The sequence below is a fragment of the Lissotriton vulgaris genome, chromosome 2_1 (assembly GCF_964263255.1).
Source record: "Lissotriton vulgaris chromosome 2_1, aLisVul1.2, whole genome shotgun sequence".
Classification (NCBI taxonomy): Eukaryota; Metazoa; Chordata; class Amphibia; order Caudata; family Salamandridae; genus Lissotriton; species Lissotriton vulgaris.
In genome coordinates, this window is record NC_141687.1 from 223,007,005 (window position 1) to 223,029,050 (window position 22,046).

At 45.1% G+C, this 22,046-nt stretch overlaps 1 protein-coding gene across 2 annotated transcripts in view; it reads left to right on the forward strand.

The window, feature by feature from the left end:
- The first annotated feature begins 550 nt into the window (after nucleotides 1-550).
- The window catches only part of UBE2G1 (ubiquitin conjugating enzyme E2 G1), a 222,269-nt gene continuing 200,773 nt past the window's right edge, over nucleotides 551-22,046 (forward strand). Inside the window, exon 1 of one of the 2 annotated variants that reach the window (XM_086954798.1) lies at nucleotides 551-805. In XM_086954798.1, the coding sequence (XP_086810924.1) occupies nucleotides 760-805 (46 nt within the window). In that variant the 5' untranslated portion in view covers nucleotides 551-759. The remainder of the gene's footprint in view (nucleotides 806-22,046) is intronic. The other variant, XM_086954799.1, reaches the window with a different exon arrangement.

Consider the following 22,046-nt stretch of genomic DNA (forward strand, 5'->3'; position numbering starts at 1 on the left):
TGGGACGGGAAGACCAGAACTCGGAGTAATGAATAACCGGGCATTAGCATCCTTTACAAACAACCCACTCTAAGAACAACCCACAAACGTAATGTCTCTACAATAGTGCTTAGAGATGTAAGTCATTGGCAGGAGTGTGCGATATGAATATAAAAAATCATAACATAACAAGACATAAGTGTCTCTCCTTTACCCTTACAACTGCATTCTAGCTAGTGCACCTACCTGGCTTTCAAAATAAAATATGTTATGACCTTTCAAAGATGTCCGCGGTAAATAACCCTTTGCAGGAAGGCTGCTTGCGATACCATTTTCTGTGATTCCAAAGATGGTACTAATAGTAAGGTGACGTTTCAGTAACGAGCATTACTGAGTCAGAAGAAACCACATCATGGCTGTTGACGCCGCGCGGAGTCAGACTTAAGATGTCTCATATCATACATATTAAAAGAGACATCTCAATGTGTTCCTATCGTTTATTTGACCTCACCAACATGGCCGCGCGCCTGAGCCTTCCTAGTTACGTAAGCAGGGAGGTCCCTGTCTGGAAGAGCCGTGTTTCTCAGAATGGATTTTAGCATGCGCGAGTGCGCCTGCGCTGTTGCCGGCGGTGGCCTGGAGTGCGGCGAGTGGGGCTAAGGCGGTGTGAGGGGCCCGCGTAGACTTACCACTTACTCTCTTAGCGGCGTTGTCTGGGGCACGGGCTGCCCAGAGTTTACGCACCCGAAGCCCGCCCGCTTCCCCTTTCCCGAGTGAAGCATGACCGAGCCTCAGTCAGCGCTGCTTCTGCGGAGGCAGTTGGCAGGTAAGGGGTGAGAATGAAAGGGAGCAGTGACAGTCGTGGTGTGGCAAAGTGGCCGGTATAAAAGTGAGGTCTGAGAACCGCTTCCTCCCGAACACTCTTTGTTTTACCTCCTTAGAATACTTAACATACTTTAGCCTGTCATCCTGTGACCTGACAAGTCGGGAAAGGGAGAAATATTGTTGTCTTCTGTCCAGACGTTGATGAATGTGGCCACCAGCGTCTCCTTCCCTGGCAGGACTGTTACATATGGTTCCTGGTGTCTTCTTTCCCTACAGGGCTGTTAAAGGCCGCACCCGGCTCACTTTTATATGATAAGACTAATAAATGATCTCGGACCTAGGAGAGGTGTTGGCTTTGACACCGTTTCCTGTGCCTTCAAGACCGTATTTAATGTAACCCCTATTGCCTTAAACACTACTAGCCGTCTAAACATGACATCTGAAATTTCTGTACAGGCAGAGGGTGGATTGTGATGCATTGTGAGTGTCATATGTCCTGACTAGGGTTGCGTGACTGTGCCTATTGTCACACGTTTCTCAAACATTGAGTATGCGCAGCTTCACGCCAGTGGCGACACAGGTTGAGCTTTCTTTGCCATGCACACATGTGGCTAAAACACCACACAAGCCACAGTCTGCTCGTATCATGGGCTCTCTTTCTCACTAACTGTCCCCCATCAATAGACCTGTTAAAATACATATCCCTACCCCCACACCTCTCTGTTGCAGCTTCTCTCCTGGGTGAAGCTACAAACGCTGTAAGTCCACTAATCTGGTCGTCAAGCACCACATTAAACAGGAGCCACGTAGATATGTTACAGCCAGTAAGTATCCTTTTCTCGGACATAGACGCTTCTTTAAACACGATACCCAGTATAGATTGTCCTGGCCAAGTTTCAAACGTGAAGTCGCCTTTACATTGACACATTTTTACATATGATAGACACTCCACTGCCTTAGTAATGGTCTCTGTAAACCTCGTATTCTATAGCCAAACAGGTGTGTTCCTTGAAGGTGACAACCAATGTCTTTTACTCTGACATGGGAGGATTTTTACATCTGGCACCCTGCAGCATGTGTCCTGAAACTCAGCAGTGTTTTTAAAATCAACTCAGTCTGACGTGAATACCACTATTCTCCTCCAGCTGTGTTGCCTTTCCATTTTGGGCCCTACAGGAATCGGTACAATTATTTTGTACTCTATCTGCTATCCTTGCTTGAATTGATTGTCTCTGGCACATTGTTGTACATTTACACTAAAAGGATGTAAATCGTTTTTAAGCTGAAGCTACAGTCACTGAAGTGAAGACAAAATGTCCCCAACTGGAATAAAGAAATTGCCCATAGGAAGCCAGCAAAGAGGCTCAAGATGACTGGAACAAAACTGGTGATCATGTCTATGGGAACAGCATGGGGAACAACGTGTCTTGGCATACAGAGGGGCTTGATCCATGTTCAAGCCTTTTATTTTTAGTGAGGCATCTAGTAGTTTAAGTAGATCCCTTAGTTTTTGATGCCACTTGAATAAATAATACAGCTGCAATTGGCTTCTATTTAAAATAGTTTCAAATGAGTTGCTTCCCTTCCAAAAAGTTTTTGCATTTCGTGACCTCATGGCTAGATTATGTAGTGTTTACCTGGATATCATAGGCCCTCTTCTGGATACACTGCAGCAGATACAATACACTTCTGCTATTTCCATTTTTGACCTATGGCTTAGGGACCATGTCTCCTCTGCAGTTAAATGAATCAATACTACCTGTTTTCAATCAAAATTGAAGCTATATACTCCACACTATCTTTTATAGCCTGTCTTTGTTGTGTTGCCGCAGAGCCATACGTTTTGTAAACAGAGATACGCAGATCACTCTTTAGGCTGTTTGGGACCACCACCTCCTTAGAAGAAGGTTTCATAGGACTCCATGGATGATATCCATTCCCATCTCACACAAATAAGAGAGGTGGCATTCCAAGTGCCTACACTCATTGTGTTTGTTCCCCATAAGTAGTGTTTCATCACTCTTTTTTAACTAGTAACAACAACCCCTTAACACCTAGTGTTCGATGCCCCATGGACACCCAGTATCTAATCCCTTCCCATGGCAGACCTGAATTGATTCCCCTCTGCCCTTGCATGTTACTGTCTTTCGTTGATTAATTATGACAGAAGAGTTACATTAAATGGAAATTCATCTTAATCAATCAATAATCAAAGACATTTATAGAGCGCACTACTTACCCGTAGGGTCTTAAGGCGCTAAGGGGGGGGGGGGGGTGCCGTTACTGCTCGAACAGCCAGGTCTTGAGCTTCTTCCTGAAGGAGAGGTGGTCTTGGGTCAGGCGCAGGTCGGCCGGGAGGGAGTTCCAGGTCTTGGCGGCCAGGTAGGAGAAGGACCTTCCTCCAGTGGTCGCTCTACGGATGCGTGGGACGGCGGCGAGGGCGTGGCTGGTAGAACGGAGGTGGCGTTTGGGAGCGTAGAAGTTGATCCGGTTGTTGAGGTAGCTCGGGCCTTGATCGTGTAGGGCTTTGTGTGCGTGGGTGAGGAGACGGAAGGTGATCCTTTTGTTGACGGGGAGCCAGTGCAGGTCTCTCAGGTGTCCGGAGATGTGGCTGTTTCGTGGGATGTCGAGGATGAGTCTGGCTGAAGTGTTCTGGATCCGCTGGAGTCTCTTCTGGAGCTTGGCGGTGGTTCCGGCGTAGAGGGCGTTGCTGTAGTCCAGTCGGCTGGTGACGAGGGCCTGGGTGACGGTCTTCCTGGTCTCCGTGGGGATCCACCAGAAGATCTTCCGTAGCATGTGCAGGATGTTGAAGCACGACGAGGAGACGGCGTTGACTTGTCTGGTCATGGAGAGGGAGGAGTCCAGGATGAAGCCCAGGTTGCGTGCGTGGTTCGTTGGTTTGGGTGCGGTGCCCAGGGCAGGGGGCCACCAGGAGTCGTCCCAGGCGGAGGGCGAGGATCCCAGGATGAGGACCTCCGTCTTGTCTGAGTTCAGTTTCAGGCGGCTGGTCGTCATCCACTCGGCTACCTCTTTCATCCCTTCGTGCAGGTTGGCTCTGGCGGTGGCGGGGTCGTTGGTCAGGGAGAGGATCAGCTGGGTGTCGTCGGCGTAGGAGATTATGTTGAGGTTGTGCTGGCGTGCGATGGCCGCGAGGGGGCTCATGTAGACGTTGAAGAGGGTAGGGCTCAGCGAGGATCCTTGAGGGACGCCGCAGATGACTTCGGTGGCCTCTGACTTGTACGGTGGTAGGCGGACTCTTTGTGTTCTTCCGTCGAGGAAGGAGACGATCCATTCCAGTGCCTTATCCTGGATTCCGACGTTGCTGAGGCGCTGCACTAGGGTGCGGTGGCAGACCGTGTCGAAGGCCGCGGAGAGGTCTAGGAGGATGAGGGCCGCTGTTTCTCCGTCGTCCATCAGGGCTCGGATGTCGTCGGTGGCGGCGATGAGGGCGGTCTCGGTGCTGTGGTTGGCTCGGAAGCCGGACTGTGAGGAGTCGAGGGATCCGTTCGTCTCGAGGAAGGAGGCCAGCTGTTTGTTGACGGTCTTCTCGATGACTTTGGCTGGAAACGGGAGTAGCGAGATGGGGCGGTAATTCTTGAGTTCGGTGGGGTCTGCTGTAGGTTTCTTGAGTAGAGCGCTGAGTTCGGCGTGCTTCCAGCTCTCGGGGAAGGTGGCGGTGTCGAAGGAGGTGTTGATAATGTCCCGCAGGTGGGGTGCGATGACAGCGTCGGCCTTGTTGAAGACGTGGTGAGGGCAGGGGTCGGTCGGTGATCCGGAGTGGACGGAGTTCATCATGCGGACGGTGTCTTCGGTGCTGATCGGAGTCCAGGCTCGGAGGGTGGTGGTGGGCGGCGTTGCTGTGGTCGTCGCGTGGGTCGGTTGAGTGCTGAAGCTGTTGTGTATGTCCGCGATCTTGTTGTGGAAGTAGGAGGCGAGGGAGTTGCAGAGGTCTTGCGAACGGGTGATGTTGTTGTTTCCGGCGTTGGGGTTGGAGAGCTCTTTCACGATGTTGAAGAGTTCCTTGCAGTTGTGTGCGTTGTTGTCCAGTCGGTTCTTGAAGGTCGTTTTCTTGGCGGCGCGGATCAGTTGGTGGTGCTTCCGGGTGGCGAGCTTGAGGGTGGTCCTGTTGTCCGGTGTAGGTTCCTTTCTCCAGACTTTCTCGAGGGCTCGGCAGTTCTTCTTGGAACTCTTGAGTTCGTCGGTAAACCATGGGGCTTTCTTGCTGCCGGGTCTGCTGGGCGGGGTCCTCAAAGGGGCGAGTTCGTCTGCGCAGTTGCTGATCCACTTCGTGAGGTTGTCGGCGGCCTGGCTGGGGTTCGCTGATCTGGCAGGAGGGTGCTGGCTCAGGGAGGCGGCGAGCTGGTCGGCTGTGATCTTGTTCCAGCTTCTACGGGCAACCTGTTGCTGGTGGTGGTGGATTGTCGTTCTTTCGAAGGTGAAGTGGACACAGCTGTGGTCCGTCCAGTGGAGTTCTGTGGCGTGGCTGAAGGCGATGTCTTTGCTGGATGAGAAGACGGCGTCGAGTGTGTGTCCGGCGAGGTGGGTGGGGGTGCTCACCAGTTGCTTGAGTCCGAGGTTGTCGAGCAGGGTGCTGGTGTTGTGGTCGTTGTTGTTCTCCAGGTGGAAGTTGAGGTCCCCCAGGAGGATGTAGTCAGCGGAGGGGAGGGCGTGCGGGCTGATGAATTCGGCGATGTCCTCGCTGAATTGAGTGCGTGGTCCCGGGGGTCGGTAGATCAGGGTGCCTCTGAGGGTGGTCTTCGGGTCGGTGTGGATCTGGAAGTGCAGGTGTTCGGCGGTGGTTAGGGTGTTGTCGGTGCTGGTCGAGATACGGATGGTGTTCCTGTGGATGATGGCGATCTTAAAAGCATAACATTCTATCTTGTTCTTAAATTAGTTAAGGTTGTTGCTCTTAGAAGTTTTTATGGTTTGTAGCACTTTAATACTCCCAAAGCTGCCAAACAAATTTCTTAGTGTTCTTAGCAGAGATGTCAGTAAAAAAAGGCACTCTAGATTTATTAAACATAAGACTTCAATGTTTTGGATTCCTTTATGTCCTTGTCATCTTGGATCTTGCCTGCTTAATGTGTGATGTAATTAAGGAGAAGGTGTTTATTAAATATACCTCTTATAATTAAATACCATGTTGTAGACCTGCTTCCCTCACTTATGCACTCTATACCTCCTCCTAGACGGCATTTCGTTTTGTGGATCTTGTTGGTGCTAATCTGTACAGGAGCTAGCACACTTCCTAGTCCTTGTGCGAAATATATAGCAGCAGATCATGTTCAATACAAAATTCCAAGTGCCTCAGTTGTAGTTGATAGCCCAAAAAACCTTTTGTTGTGCATCTTGCCAGAAATCACACTCACAAGCTGGCTATGTTCCATACTCAGAAACTTTTATCATCAGACCGTAAATGTGAAAATAATGACCACAGCTAATTAAAGCATCAAGCATCCGAGGACCGGACCGGTTTCGAGGTAACACCTCTCATCAGCCCGGCTAGCTTGACTCCAGTGGTGTGGAGGGCCTGGGACCCACGTCTGAGCATCCCCAGCGCACTTGGGGTGGAATTTGCAAACAAAACAGGTGATGGACAGAATGTGGATCAATGTCACACATTGGATTTGGGCCCAGATCTTTGGACTGGGTTGGTCCTTGGATGCTTGATTCCGTTCTGGGAAGGACATGGCTTTTGTAGTTCGGACTGGACTGTTCCCATGGGGCACAGGGTCAGAGCTGATTTGCATATCGCCATTGTCTAACCCAGGGTGGTGTGGAGTGCAAAAAAACGATGGATTTGGGCCCAGATCTTTGGACTGGGTTGAGTGTGTGACATTGATCCACATTCGGTCCATCACCTGTTGTGTTTGCATATTCCGCCCTAAGTGCGCTGGGGATGCCCAGACGTGGGTCCCAGGCACTCCACACCACTGGAGTCAAGCTAGCCGGGCTGATGAGAGGTGTTACCTCGAAACCGGTCCGGTCCTCGGATGCTTGATTCCGTTCTGGGAAGGACATGGCTTTTGTAGTTCGGACTGGACTGTTCCCATGGGGCACAGGGTCAGAGCTGATTTGCATATCGCCATTGTCTAACCCAGGGTGGTGTGGAGTGCAAAAAACGATGGATTTGGGCCCAGATCTTTGGACTGGGTTGAGTGTGTGACATTGATCCACATTCGGTCCATCACCTGTTGTGTTTGTAAAAATCTTGTAATCATTATTGAGAAGCGAGATTGGGCGATATGATCCACACTCAGCTGGGTCCTTACCTGTTTTCAATATTAAGGCTATATTCTCTTCCCCCCAGGAGCTTGGTGGTGACTCCCCTCTAATCAGTATATCATTAAAAAGATTCGTAAGGACTGGAGTGAGAGTAGGGTTGAGTACCCTGTATAATTCTCCTGGGAGACCGTCCGGTCCCGCGGCCTTACCCTGTGTTAGTTGTTTAATAGTGTTAGAAACTTCTAACTCCGTTATTTCTTTATCTATATTCTCAGTTTGAGAGCTTTTCAATTCAGGGATAATTACATTATCCAACCATTCGTTCCTTTCATCCAAATTAGCATTAAGTTCCTCTGTGTAGATATTCAGGAAGAACTCACTGAAGGCATCACCAATGTCCGTATCTGTTGACCTACTATTGATTTCCCCAGCGACCCTTAAAGTTCTTGGACTGATCAGCTTTTATTTTCCAGGCCAGCAATTTTCCGGCAGATTCGCCATATTCGAAGTGCGCAATTTTGCTTGCCTGCCATCTTTTATTTAGCCTCTCTTGCAGTAGTGTATCTAACTTACTTTTTAATTCTATTTTCTCCTCTTGATTAACTGAGGGGACTTGATCTGATGATTCCAAACGGGTCAATTCTTGCTCTATATGTAGAATTGCCTCCCCGTATTTCTTCCTCCTGTATGAGGCCCTACCAGTAATGCGGCCCCTTATAAAGGCTTTCCAGGCCTCCCATAGAGTGACCAAACCGGCAGAGCCTAAATTTAGCTCTAAAAAAGAAAAAGTTTCCTGTATCAGATAATCTTTCTCCTCTTCTTCCAATAGAATTGTTCGGTCAAAAGACCAAGATGGATGAGTGGATTTCTGCTCTAATTTTACTGAAAAAAGAATAGCAGAGTGATCTGACAAATTAGAGGCAAATATGTTATGTTTTTATCCTGATCTTTAATGGAGAGGCTAAATAGGGCATAATCAATTCGTGATTTATGTCTATATTTGTAATTGTGATAAGAGACTCCCATGGCTTTACCAGCTCTGTGTCTCCATATGTCATGTAAACCAAGGTTCGACATACATCTAAGCAGTGTATCCCTCATATTACTGTGCGCTACGGCCCTAGAAGGGGGAGATTTGTCTAGTTTTGGGTCTAGGACAAGATTAAAATCTCCCATCCATATTATGGGATCAGAACAGGTAATCAGATGGTTCTGCAGGATATTCAGATAAGAAGGATCGTCTTGATTAGGTCCGTAGTAGCTAATGATGGTAAAAGCCTTCGAGAATAATTGGACATTGGCTATCAACCATCTACTGCTCGCATCTGTTTTCCAGTCCGTGATCTGGGCCCTTGCTGCTTTTTAAAAAATGATGACATTACCTCGAATACTAGTGTTATGGTCCGTACTAACAAATTTATCAACCCATTTAAGCTTTTTAAATATATCTGTGATCTCTTGATTGTTTAAATGTGTTTCCTGGATCGCGATGATCTGCGCGGGTGAATCTCATAGGTATTGTAGAATTCTATTCCTCCTTGCCCTGACGCGCAGACCATTTACGTTCCAGGATAGGAATTTAATATCTGAAATTGATTTTTATGCTCTTCCACATAATTACCCAAGCCTCAACTCTGATACTTTTTTTGCAAGACAGCCTGTCAATTGCTACATCTTTCTATTTTAGCCAAACAGCAGCTTTGAGACCACATTGGATCCATATTCTTCGTGATTATAGAATTCGGTTCATGAGGACTTTTATATTTTGCCTTTCCCTTCCCACCCCTCCCACCCCTGGAACCCCCCCCCCCCCCCCCCCAACTTACTCTGGCATGATGTATTGCCAGCTTGTCGTCTCTGACGTGTTCCTATTCCATGCCCTAATATCACTCTTATCGGTCATTATGGTTGAAATATAAGCAGTAGTGATTAACGATTGGTGAAACTGTGGTTTTAATCCCTTATCTAATAGCTATTTTATATCATATTGTTGCTATTGATGATCCTCGAGTAACCAAAAACGGATTTGGGCGGTGATGTAGGAGTTGAGAATTGAAAATTGGAAATAGGTGCCATTACACCCTAATGAAACCCTTAACTTTTGACAGAAAGTATACTGGGGATTGAGGTTTATATTGAAATTCCCGCAATAATACCAGTTTATCTATTCATGTCTCACCCAATACTATTTTGGTGACCTATGTTTTGTGAAAGCAATGTATATATTTATCTCCCCCCCCCTTATCTTTTTTTTTTTACCCCTCTCCTTTTTTGTATTTTTTTCCCCTTTTTTTTTCTCCCTTCCTTTCCTTTTCTTTCCCTTTCCCCTTTCTCCCCTCTTTTCCTTTCTTTCCCCTTTTTCTTCCTTTCCTTTTTTCTTTTTTTACTTATCTTACAGATTCCTCTAGTATTTTACCAATATTTTAAACGCGGTCTGGGGGGTTTGCGTGTTCACTAATAATTACAAGTAGCTCATCAGCTTCGAAGGGAGACTTGACATTGTACATTTTGTTATTGTACATTATCCTTAGGAAGGCAGGGAATCTCATTTGCATGGTAGCACCTAGACTTCTGAACTTCTCCATCCGTTGGCCTAATTCCCACTGCCTATCTAGTGTGGTTTTAGACAGGTCGGACCTCACTTCAAAAGAAAAATCTAAGGCTTTCAAGGTTTTGGCTTTCAGGGCTGAAGTCAAAATCTTCTCTTTAAGTGAGTATGTTAGAAAATTCACCAGGATCTTTCTTGGTTTTTCCCTACCTGGTTTGAGACGGATTGGATCCCGGTGTACCCTCTGAATATCTGTTTCTATCTCCGAGATGGGTTCATCCAGATTTAGAGAGTCTTTTAGTATAGTTGCTACAAAATTCCTTAAGTCTCATCCTTCTTTCCCCTCCGGAATTTTTAGAAGTCTCAAGTTGTTCCTTCTAGAGAAATTTTCGAGAGACTCAACCCTCTCTTTGACTGTTTTGCCTTCCTGTCGTAGTGTCTGAATCCTCGCCTCAGCAGACTTCAATTTTGCCTTGAGATCTTCCACACAGACCTCTAAACCTCCGGTTCTTAGTGAGAGACCATCTACCTTAGACTCTAAGTTTTCGCACATTGTGCGAATTTCTGATTGAGTTTGTCTAGACTCCTCGAAGCTTCTTTTCGACTCCTCAAACCCATTTCTAATCTCTTCTCTCATGCTGAGAAGTATAGCTTGAAGGGTATTGTCGCTACCATTTTCTTCGCAACCCCCACTACATTGATCCAGCTCTTTTGTCCCACTTCCCACCACTGGGGTGGAGGCTTGCTGATCCGGAGGGGAAACTGCATTAACAACTCGCTCTGCTGGATCCCCCATCTTTATTCCGCTGGGTGATTCTCCTGCCCTTGTTGCTTCCACTTCGTCTTCCCCCAAATTGCCAAATATAGATGTAGAAGTAGTTATAGGTTCAATATCTCCAACTGACGTAGGTGCAATTTGTGTGTTAACAGATTTTTGGGGCTCTTGGTTTATAATTAATATCTGGGGCAGGACCTTGAAATAGGACTTCAATGAGGGTGTGATTCGGGAGAATTTACTAGCTTTTATTTTAGAGTCCCCCTTACTCAGGCTTGCCTTATGTGGTAACTCTTTCGGGGCGGTATACCGTAACTGATGTCCCTTACCCCTTCTCGAATCCCTTGAGATTGGGGGTTGTGATATGTCAGTCACTAGTTCGAGCTCAAGTTCTGACTCCGACTCTGTGAGGGGCTGTTCCCCTGGGCTCCTTTCAGTTACTTGCGCTTGACCAGTGTCCCTGGGACCTGCAGGGGCAACTGATTCTTTATCTTTATTACTACCTTTCCCTTTCCCCTTAGCCTTCCGCTTCCCCAGGGTTCTGGTGGTAGTTCTGTATAAAGTCTCACTAGGTGCCTGGTTAGAGTCTTGAAATTGTGCCTTAAATCTGAAGACTCTGGGTGTAAGGTCTAAATTCTGCAAAGGGTGACAATCAATAGACTGAGCCTCACCCCTCAATACTCTCAACACCTTCCCCCCTGCTGACCCGCCTTACCGCACCGAATGATTGTTGCCACTCTTTTTGCAGAGACACCATACGCTGCTGCCCTTCTGCTTCTTCGGAGCTCCACAGCTGCGTCGCCCCAGCGGTGGGGTGCAGGGAGGTAAACCTGCCCACAACACATCAGCAGCTCCATCCACCTTTGTTTAATGCAGTACAATTGTTTTCGGGAGCTCAGGCTGCCTCTACGTAGTCGAGATTTGAATCCTAGCACAAGGATCCCAGGCTCCCTTCTACCCTCTCTTCACTCTCGGCCCCACTCAGCAGGGAAACAGTCTTGTATATCTGAAGGGCCTCAGCAGCTCCGTCTGCCTTTACTCTTAATAAAGCACTTTGATTTCCAGCAGCAGCTTAGGCTGCCTCCACACCACCGGACTCGAATCACAAAGCTCCCAGGCTCCCGTCTGCTCTCTTCACTATCGGCACAGTGCACTAAACACCGCGCTGCACAGCGTGACCCGAGCCTGCACTGATCCGCCTCCGATCCGTCACTCCTCCCGCCAGGTAGGGTCCCAGTAGGATCCCGGTATCAAAGTACCTCCGCGACTCTATCCGATGTTATATTCCACACTGTGGATATCCAAACCGCCACCGATTTGAGCCGCGCTGTTTCCCGGATCAGTTCAGCCGAGCACAGTGCTCCCGGATCCCCCGAAGTCCCGCCTGCCCGTTCACTCTCACTCTTTCCTGCTGCTCGGACCCGGGCTGTCTTCGTCTCGCCTTCCCACCGGGTAGGGTCACGATATATTCCCCAATCGTCCTAGCTTGCCATTTCACCGCACGCCTGACTGTAGTGACCAGTACGGCTAGAACATCCCCTGGGGCACGTTAATAGGAACCTTCGTCCAGGACGAGCGCGCCGCACTAGCAAGCGGCCGCCATGTTCTCCCTGTAAAGCACCATTCTTGTAAAGAAGGGCCTACACTGGGTCCTCAGTTAATTTAAATTAATTTAGACAGAACCTCCTCTATATGCTGATCTTCAACCACCATGAGGGACCCAATCAAGCAGGTGGGCAAAATATATCTCTATTTGGCCCCACGTTAAAACCAGGAGGTTTGGATCGGATTGAGTTTGAGAGAGGAGTATAGCAGGTTACAGAAAATGACTCCTGTATTGAGAAACATAATTTCTCTAGCTCTCAATAACTTGTGCACTTTAGTAAGTCAAGGCCTGATGACTTCTGAGCACTTCTTGGAATGTTTTAACCTGCTGCAAATCATGGTAGTAGACATCTGCGATTTGCGCTTACATTGTAATCCCGATTTGCCACAAACAGAAGTTTGTCTCAAAATGATATTACGCTTGTTCATAATTAGGGCTTTAATGTGCAAAATTGTTGGTTAGTTTATTCTGGCATAAAAACATTGGGTTGCACCCAACCTTCTGCAGAAAGTTTGTTTTTCGATAAAGCAGCCCAAGCTCATGTTTATAATGCGATGATGATGCATGTTTTATTAGTGGAAGATGTTTTCCCCCTTCAAAACAATCATAAATCCTCCAGCTACTGTATTTGAGTTTTTTTTAACTTAGTATTGTGTGCTCACTATAGTTTGGCAATATAGTGAATAAAAAACACCTACCATATCAGAGCCACCACCTTGCTCTTTGGAAGAAAGCTTACTTTCCAACCAGACCTTGACTTTAAACCCTTTGCTGCCAGCCCCCCCTTTCACCACCCTGCCACGTATTTTCTTGGGTATTTGTGTTAGTTTGCTCTTAAGCTCTTGTAACGTTTTGTCCACATACTGTATCCACGCCAAATTTGCATCCAAACCTCCTGATGATTCTAAAGGTACCCAGGGTTTGTTGATTCCCCTGTATGGGATCACGAAATTAGGTAAAATACAGATACATTTTTTTTGTGGGGGACTGGCGGGAGAGTGCAGAAGAAAGTGTGTGTGTGTGTGTTTTTTTTATATTTTTTTTTATCCCCTGCAAATGGTATTAACAAAGGGTTGCGGTGTTATCATCACCATCTTCCCAGCTTTCAGGAACCAATGTTCTACAGTTTTAACATTTTACTGGGCATAGCCTAATTTTCCTACTTTGTGTGCTTCAACCTCCTTCCAATTAGTGGTAGAAGTGGATGTGAAGCTAATAATGGATCCCAATAAAGCATTATCTTTCTGGAAAGTAGACATAATTATGAATTTAGCACTTGTGTGGATCCTTAAAGGTTTTCCTATAGAAAGTAACAATTGAAATATAAAGATTGAAAGTGATTTGAAAAAAACAGCCATGTGTGCTCACATTTTCACCTGTCTCTTCTAACTATGCTAGATTTTTTAAAGCAATATACCATTATGGGGAGATATATAATTAGGTTCACCAAGGACCCAAGGTACCCAGAGCCAAACTCTGAGCTGCACCTTGCAATGTTTTTTTAATTGTGTGCCTGGTATACAGCAAATCATTTGTTAAAATATAGAGAGTAAAAAATAGGTATCCAGAAAACCTATGTATTTCCGAAATGTGTACAAGATATGGCGTTTTAAAAGCAGTGTTTAGTTTCACATTTCTGAATTTGTGGGTAGCCATAGTAGCATGTGAATTAAAGGGCATTTTCCAAAATTTCTTCTTCTCTCATACTGTCTTACATTTGGAAGGCAGATATGGATAGAAAAACAACTTGTAATAACACTTGTTCTACTATTATGTGTTCCCCTATGTCTCCCGATACAAACGGTACCTCACTTGTGTGGGAGGGTAGGCTTAGGGCCTGCACCAGGAAACGGGCCAAAACAGAACATGGACACCTCATTTTTCCACTGAAAACTGACCATTTTTTTGCAATGAGCCTAGCTGTGGATTTTGGGCCACAGCTCAGCTGGCACCTGGAGAAATCTAGCAAACCTGTATATTTTTGAAAGCTACCAACTCGGGGAAATCCAGGAAGGGGTGACTTGTGCGGCTCACCAGGTTCTGTTACCCAGAATCCCTTGCAAACCTCAAAGTTTGTCAAAACAGCACATTTTCCTCACATTTCTGTAATGGAAAGTTCTGGAATCTGCGAGGAGGCACAAACTTTCACTCGCCCAGCATTCCTCCAAGTCTCTAGATAAAAGTGGTCCCTAATGTGTGGGTAGGCCTAGTGCCCACAAGAGGAAACTGGCCAGAAATGTACTATGGAGACTCGAAAATGATCGATCACAAAGAGACTTGGTTTTGCAAGGGGGTCTCCAGCGTTTTTGGTCTCGAGCTCGGCGATCATGTAGGGAAACCTACCAAGTCCAGACATTTCTGAAAACTAGACATCTTGGGGAGTTCAGGGAGGTGTAGCTTGTATGTATCCCCCAACGTTTTCCAATCCCCTGCAAACCTCAAAGTCTGCAACAACAAAAATCTAATTTCTGTGTGGGGGAAGTTGCGGGATCACCTGGCCAACATAGATTTCCTACCACCCAGCGTTCCTCCATCCCCCCTGATTAAAACTGTACCTCACGTATGTGGGTGGGCTGAGTGCCCGCAACAGGGAAGGGCCCAAAACCTATTGTGTTGGCATCAAAAATGATCGATCACAAAACGACCTGGTTTTGCAAGGGTTCCCCTCTGTTTTTGGTACCGAGCTCAGCAGCCATGTACGGAAACCTACCAAACCTATACATTTCTGAAAACTAGACACCTGTGGGATTCCAGGGAGGAGTGGCTTATGTGGATCCCCCAACGCTTTCTTACCCAGAATCCCCTGTAAACCCTGCCAGCCAAACACCAGTCCACAAACACCGCCAGCCAAGTGTTATTTCAACCGCCATCACATTTTTTTTATACAAAAAAGAAAACAAAAACCTACTGGCAATAGATATGAAACTATAACTACAAACACAATATCTCTAATTAAATAAATCCCACTAAAGCCAACCATAAACTCTGAACAAAGAATATAAAACGATACAGACAGTCCATTTAGTTTTACTCTCACAGTTGCAACCAAAACTCAGTTTAGCGTGTTAAGATTTAAAACAAGTGGGCGCACACATTCTAGGATAAGGAGGACAATCTGGACAGTACATACGACTTTCCTTCCAGGTACCTCTTTGGGTACAGACTGTACATTTCTTGGAGGGAAAGTTTTATTTGACCATGGGAGGAGTGTGATCAGGAAAGTGGCGATCTTTCAATCTATACACATCCTCCACCACTGCTTTTCTAGGAACTCTTGCCTGTTCCACTGCAACAAGGCTGCCTATCTGAGACTGCCGAAACTGAACAAATGTTATCTTTGAGTCTGGAGAACTATCCTTAATTTGCAGCAAAAGCATCGAAGGTTGCTAAATGGAATAAATGGATAGCCAACTTCTTATACCAAATGTACGCCTTACGAACAGCAGTTTAAGGTTCCAACCTCTGATCTACTCCACCCATGTGCTTATTGTAGTCTGAAATGCACACAGGTTTATGCACTTCAGGATTCTGACCCTGAACAGTCACAGTTGAAGTACTTTCATCATGGATGGTAGTCAGCATATAGACCTCTTCTGTCAGAAAATTTCAGAGGCAGAAGTTCATCGCTACATAAAACTGCACTGTTTCTTAATGTTTTTTCCAAATAAGCTTTTTTGGGCAACTTTTACGGTTAGAGCAGATTGTGCCATAAACAACTTTGAACAATTCCCTGAACAATGGCTCACCGCTCTCAGACAGCATATACATCTTAACTCCTTGACGTGCCCTCTTGCTGGAATGTACAGCCTATAAACCAATTGGCCCTTGAACAGGACTAAAGACTCATCCACAGCTATTTCTTTCCCTGGCACATAAATCTTCGGATCAAGGACAGGCCGAACATTAAATAGACTGTCAAAATCAGGGTGATCTTGTGGCAACACTAAATATTATCAACACAATGCAGCATCTGAAGAAGCAAATACCAATTACAACTCACGATTGCAGGAAATATAGCTGTTGCCATCAATGAATTAGCAGTCCAATATGAAGACTATGATGGCTTCCTTATCAGGCCCATCAAAAATGTTAAACCCAAGAACTTCTTCAACTCATCCAGATTTGTGGGAGTCCATCGAGTAGCTCTAGAGGGGTGCTTAAGTCTGGCACAATTGTCCCTCTAATACTGTCTTGCGTACAAATTGTTCTTCTCAACAATCTCATTCAAAAACACACCGTCCATAAACAACTGGAAAAAATGTATAGGCAAAAATGTTCACACATCACTGACACAACACAAACCCACATTATACCTAATCTTAATCCCTTCAAACACACTCTTTCTGTTCATACAAAACACTATCTCTACCCTCTGCTTACTTCTGACAGACCCATTTCCATCACCACCAAACATATACTCAACACCTGTCTCATCAATTGCACAATTTAGAGCCTTAAAATATTACCCACATGCTCCACCACCACCCCAATCCATATACTTTCCACCCTAAATGGATGCAAACAAAATAAACATCATGCCAATCTTCACAGCTTCGCACCTCTGTGTCATTTACACAAGACTACTCTAGAAACACAGCTCACCAATTCAACCTCGACCTCGACCTCCATCTCCATCACCTACACACACAGACCCAACAAAATGCCTTCTAAACTTGCTGGACGAAGATTACGATATATATATATATATATATATATATATATATCTCTATCATTAGAGCTATCTTCATACAATTAATACCAACACTAATAATACACCTGCTACAAGTTCAAAGAGTACACCTCACTCTTCTAGCAAACAGTCATACCACCACCAAACCACAATCTCTAGACTGCCTAATACTAATACATTCTTGACCACTTTCTAAAAACAAGCACCGCATCTATGGCCTACTCGCTGGCCCACAACCTGATTTACTGTTCAAAACTGGTTGGGAGATGACATGGCTCCTGTGTTGCATGAAGCCGTTCCTACAAGCTATCCAACTGTCACGCAAAATTGCATAGACAAAAAAGGTGGTGGATTAGCGGTTTTATAATCAAGGAAATAATAAATCTAACCAAAGCTAATAATTTCCATACAAAGTTGTGAGGCCCTAGTGACCAGATGCAACCCTACTCCAACTTCTCCTATAACTTTCTTTTTCTTTACAGACCAACACTTAGCAATGCAACAATCTCAGGCACGTTTCTAGACCCAGTTGAAACATGACACTACACCTCAAACTATGCATCCTAGGTGACTTAAACATATTGTTTAATAAACCCAATATGCCCATCCAAGAGTGAGAGGACCCCTCGCTCCGGATCGGGTGCAGATCTGAATCTGCTGTGACTGCTTAACAGGGGTATGGGGTGGGCCTGAACTTCGATGATGCGGCTAGATAACAGGAAACGCAGCCGTGAAGCTCCCACCCCGCTGGTGCTACATACTTGATGAGCGCTCCCTAATCCAGCAGCGGTGTGGATGTCTGGTGGCCTGCTGCTCTTTTGAACTGGATGCTGGGTTCCTGCATAAAATGGCACCCTACTGACCATGCCACCTCAGTACCCCAGAAACTCGCCATGGAGAGGGCTTGTGTGTTGCTGGACGCAATAGAATCAGGAGCATAGATCAGCAATGATCTCCAACGCAGCGTCGGGTGCTAAATAATTTAGTCATTGGGCCCCCCTTGTCTTGTTAGCCTCGACCGATTCCTGCATGTACAACTAGCCTTCTTTCATGAGTCTATCCAAACCTGCCATTGTTTTTCATCAATGCTGCGGTAGTCCTGGAGAAATGTGTCATGGGAGTGCTTTTGTGTGTGCGTCTGTGCGTGTATGAGGGGGTGTGTGAGGATGCACACGTGTGTGTGTGTGTGTGCGCGCCTGTGCGTATATGAAAGACTATGTTCACATGTCTGTGTGCATGTCTGTGCGTGTGATAGTGTGGACATGAATTTGGGTGTTTTTGTATTAGAGCATGTGATTCTATGTGTGCTTGTGTTTGTGCGAGCAGATGTTTCTGTGTCTGGTTATGTCTATGCGTGTGATTTTGTGTGCATGTTTTTTAGTGTCTTTGTATTAGAGCATGGGATTGTATGTGTGCTTGTGTGTGTGGATGTTTCTGTATGTGTACTTGTATGCGCCCTCTGTTCGCAAATGAGTGTGTGCGCACATTTGTGTGTGCATGTATTTGTGTACGTCCTTGGGTATTTTTGTTCTGGAGCATGTGATTGTATGTGTGCTTGTGTATGTGTGCTTGTCTACATGTATGAGTGTGTGCGCAATTGTGTGTACTTGTGCATGTCTGTGCATGTGACTGTGTGCGTGTGCATGTATTTGGGTGTTTTTGTATTAGAGCATAAGATTTTATGTGTGCTTGTGTTCTTGGATGTTTTCTGTCTATGTGCTTGTGTGTGTGCGTCAGTGCGCATATGAGAGTGTTTGCACAAATTTGTGTGTACTTGTGCATGTCTGTGCGTGTGATGGTGTGTGCACGCTGGATTTGTTATTCTCTGGCACTTGCTGTCCTGGATATTGACTTTAACTGCCTGATGCCTGACCTTAGAATGGCCACCAGTGTCCCAGTGTACAGTACAGTCCCCTCCCTGACCCCAAGATGGCTTCCATAGTGGCCCCCTACAAGTTGTTTTACTTCCCTGGGACAACAATTGGACAGAGACACGACCTTGAACCTATCCCTTAACCTGCCTACACATCAGGACTTGGAAGTTGTGGAACTTAGCCCGGACAGTGGCGACCTAGCGATTTGGCTGATGCCCAGTGGAGCTACCATATAGCTAAAGAGGAGATGGGTTGTGGACTTTCCCTCCTCCAACCCCCCTGCCGTCACCTACCCAGCCAGACCTCGTCTCCAAGTCCTATCTTCCTCCTACCCCTTTACCCTATCCCCTTACCCTTCATTGCTCTATTCACCTCATCCCCTATGTTCTTTAAATGCTTTTCTGGATACTTATGTAACTTTTAACTGACTTAAATTGCAACATTATTGTTCCTCATGTAAGGCGCTCTGATTCCTTCGGGTCTAGCCAGCGCTATATAATAACTCCTTAATTAAATTTGTTCCCATTTAGTACTCTTTCTCTTTGTCTACCTCCCTAGCTCCTGGATCCTATCCCTTCTCCCCTGAATCTCTCATCTTGCTTGCTAGTCTACCTAGCCCCCTGTCCTTTGTGCTCTTTGACTAAGCACTCCTTCTCCCGCTGAGAGTCCACTGCGCCAAGGGAGCCACTCACAGCCGAGGTATGTTATGGCACCCCTTGCCAAAACACTCCCTCTCCCCTTTTTGGGGTAGGATCCAGTTTGTAGGCCTTGGAGTCTGAGACCCCTCTGAGAGTCCACTGCGTAAAGGGAGCCTCGCGCAACTGAGCGGGATCACAGCTTACTGGACTTTGGACGTTGCTTTGACTCGTCTATCGGTTTGTGTCCCCGTCGCCCTTCTCCATCCTCTTTCCATGCAGTGTCCTTCACCCTCCCCTACTCTTTCCTGCCTTGTTTACCTGTCTACTTCCCCAGCTCCTTCCCCCTCCCCTGAATCTTTCCCCCTGCCTGCTTTTCCCCTCACGTATTTGTGCTTATTGCTTATCTCAGCCTTACAAGTAACTATGTTGCCATGCTCTAATAACTGTGTAACCTTTGTAACAATGTAACCTGTAACTATGATCTGATGCTCATGTAAAGCGCTCTGATACCTCCGGGTCTAGCCAGCGTTATATAAAACCATTAAAATAAATAGTCACTGGCCTATACACACACCTTACATCAGATCGTCTACAAACCCACACAAATTGCTGGGCACATCCTAGATGCCATTTTTACAAATCCAGAACACGTTACCTTTCAAAAGATTACTCCAGTCACATGGTCAAACTTAATTTGAATACTTACAAAAACTACTAACTTCCAACAAAGATCTAGGAGCAATAAATTCTATTCATAACCTTTAAGTGGCTCTAGGAAGCCTTTGCTATCCTACTACCACTAAGAACAAAACAGGACCAAATAAAACGAGTGCCTTGGAGAAGTGCAAAACTAAAACCGATATAACAACAAATTGCATAGTTGCAGCACACCTGGAACAAAACAAATAGTAATCAAGACCAACTTCACCTACACAAACCTAACATATTCTACTAGCCAACAATCAAAACCGCTAAATAAAGGCACTATTCAGACAGATTTCAAAAAACTAAATGTGCAAATAATTTTGTAATAAAATTCTCACAATTTTGTAAACCTAAATACACATAAGGCACTTCTCACATGACTGAAGAATTTACTAACAAACTGGCAAATTATTACACAACCAAAGCAGACATGTTATACTTCTATTAAAACAAAGGAAAACCAACAGCCTCAACCGATTTGTAACAATCCCCTTCAAGGGTAGGCCTCTGCATTCCTTCAAACAACTATTACAATGTTAATGTATAGATCTGGTCAAAGCAAACGGGCCAGCCGGTTGCCCTTATGACCTTTGCTTACTACATACCTTTAAGAACGTTCTTTTAGCTACTGCTGCTGCCATGCAGTTAAGAAAAACTAATAGAGATTACCGCCTCTAAAAATACGTATGACCACACGTGACAATATCGTAGAGCTTCTATGAAACCTATAGAGCCTAAACCGGGATACCTCACTATCACGAATAAATACATGAAATGGTCCATTGAATAAACAAGCAGTCGATTCATTTATGTTCATATAAATCAAAATAATGGATCAATTTTGGGATTAACCCCTAAATAACAGTTTGAAGACCTGTTTTGGTTGTTTAAACTAGTGGACAAGACCTTTCTTGTTTTTTTAATAAAATTAGTGGTGATGCATAAAGATTATGATTCATAATAAAATTATTATGTAAATAATGAAATCGCGTTTATAAAATTAAGCTACGTAAACAAACCCGATGGTCATAATAAATGACGAGACCAAACAAAAATTATTATTGAAGCTACTATAATCCGGAATAGAACTAATGAATCGTTTTAAATGCATGCTAATAGACTGAATTTCAGTCTAAAGAGAACATTATAAGATGGCGACTAATTCGCCACAGAAATTCAGGACATGGATAGACCCACATGACCTTTCTGAACCAATCGATGGAGATCAGTGAAACAAGGGTCACATGACCCTGAATAACCTATCAGGAACGACCGCTTGAAACACGGAAGTGTTTCTAATAAATACGCAGCGTTTTTAAAAGAGCAACAATCGAGCATACGCGCTGATTGTGAACGGGGGCACTGACGGACAAAAACGATTTGGGCGAAAGGTAAGAGGAATGGGCACACGTTTTAAGGGGAGAGCCCGTTCAAGCACCGAGGATATATCGTTTGGAACAAACTCGATATCGGGGAGAAATAGGCACCCGGCACAAGGGGAGAGCCCCCAAAAAAGCATACAGGGGATAATTTTGAAGACAAACTCCGAACCAGTGGATAATTTTTTAAGGTCGGAGTATTCGTGGAAAACACTGGGAAAATTTGGCTAATATTACCAACAATCATGTAAATGAAGCAATAAGGAAATGCATTGATAATTGGTTAAACATAAATAACTTGATTCAAGACTACTTGATGTAAAGTTAAGCAGGGGACTCTTCCGGGAATAGTTGGAATCCATTTTATACAAATAGAAAGGATTATATAATATTAAGGAGATAAATAATAAACTCAATACTACTGTGAACTAAATATATACTAATAAGAACACCAAACTTCCTTTCAGCCAACCTAAACAAAGTGTGAAGTGGAGTCCTTTGGACATATTAAAGTGGACACTGTAACAGAAGACCCCCGTAGAACTCCTATGCGGGTTGGAATTATCACCGCATACTAAGTAAGTTAACAACCAGAAATGAGTGTGAATTCAATTTTACCATATTACTCACCGATACCAAATAAAATTGATGTATATAATTAAAAAATATGAATTTATTCACAGTTAAAAGAGAACAGATCTGGAAATAGGTATTTATGGTTGAAATATCAATCACATATCACCACATAGTGTTTATATTGAAAACAACTGAGCACGAAATACGTCACCATACCGTAGAAAAA